General features: G+C 37.9%; 1 protein-coding gene across 1 annotated transcript; it reads right to left on the bottom strand.

Annotated features, from left to right (window-relative positions):
- Positions 1-836, bottom strand: LOC135077520 (pupal cuticle protein C1B-like). Its single transcript, XM_063972073.1, has 2 exons — positions 724-836; positions 1-397 (listed from the first exon to the last, which is right to left on the bottom strand). Exons 1-2 carry the CDS (start codon positions 733-735, stop codon positions 179-181), a joined length of 231 nt encoding a protein of 76 aa, XP_063828143.1. The 5' UTR covers positions 736-836; the 3' UTR covers positions 1-178.

The following is an 836-nucleotide window of genomic DNA, read 5'->3' as shown; positions in this document are numbered from 1 at the left end:
TTTTTAAACTGTAAAAACTTGTTTTATTTTTCTATTGTCGTCATATTTACAGTATTTACAATACACAAATTGTCAAAATTATTATGTTATACATAAGTTAATGACTTCATCATCAATCACTAAATACATTAATAATTTCAAGAATTTGTGTACACTGTTTATCAGGTCCGGGTTGAAATCAGCGACGAAGGTAGTAGGAGTAAGGGGAAGCATAAGTGTAGGCTGAGTAGGCGGGGTAGGCAGAGTAGGCGGAGTAGGCGACTGGCGCGGTGTACGCGGCGGCGACGGGCGCGGTGTACGCAGCGGCAACGGGAGCGGTGTACGCCGCGGTGTACGCCACGGGGGCTACAATGCCGGGCTTGGCGGCGGCGAAGGCCAGGAAGCAGGCGAAGATGAACTGTAAAAAAATAAGAGTTAATTTATGCTCAAAATAATACATTAAGTATGTAACTTAGCTCTATAGCAATCAATTACTTTAATTTATATCATCAATTGCTGCGGCACAAATTAGTTTACCGAATGTCTTTATTAGCCAGTGATGAATGTACAGTGCAGCTTATCCTAATGAAAGTGATCGAAATAGATATTGAGTCAAACAATTATGTAATTCTTGTAGGTAGGTACTTTATCAAACATAATAATATGATTTTACAATAGTAATTTAAATATTGCAAGCTTTACAACGTTGAAAAAATACTGTTATTTTATTATTTCTTAACTCACCAGCTTGAACATTTTGTTGGGGTTGGTTTTGTGTTTGGTTTGTAAGAACAAGTTGGCTCGCCAAATGTAAGTGATAATGTGATGCTCTGTTCTGGAATCGCGTTTATTTTATA

The sequence above is a fragment of the Ostrinia nubilalis genome, chromosome 13 (assembly GCF_963855985.1).
Source record: "Ostrinia nubilalis chromosome 13, ilOstNubi1.1, whole genome shotgun sequence".
NCBI lineage: Eukaryota > Metazoa > Arthropoda > Insecta > Lepidoptera > Crambidae > Ostrinia > Ostrinia nubilalis.
The sequence above is the reverse complement of the archived record's forward strand: the minus strand, read 5'-3'. Positions and strand labels throughout refer to the sequence as shown.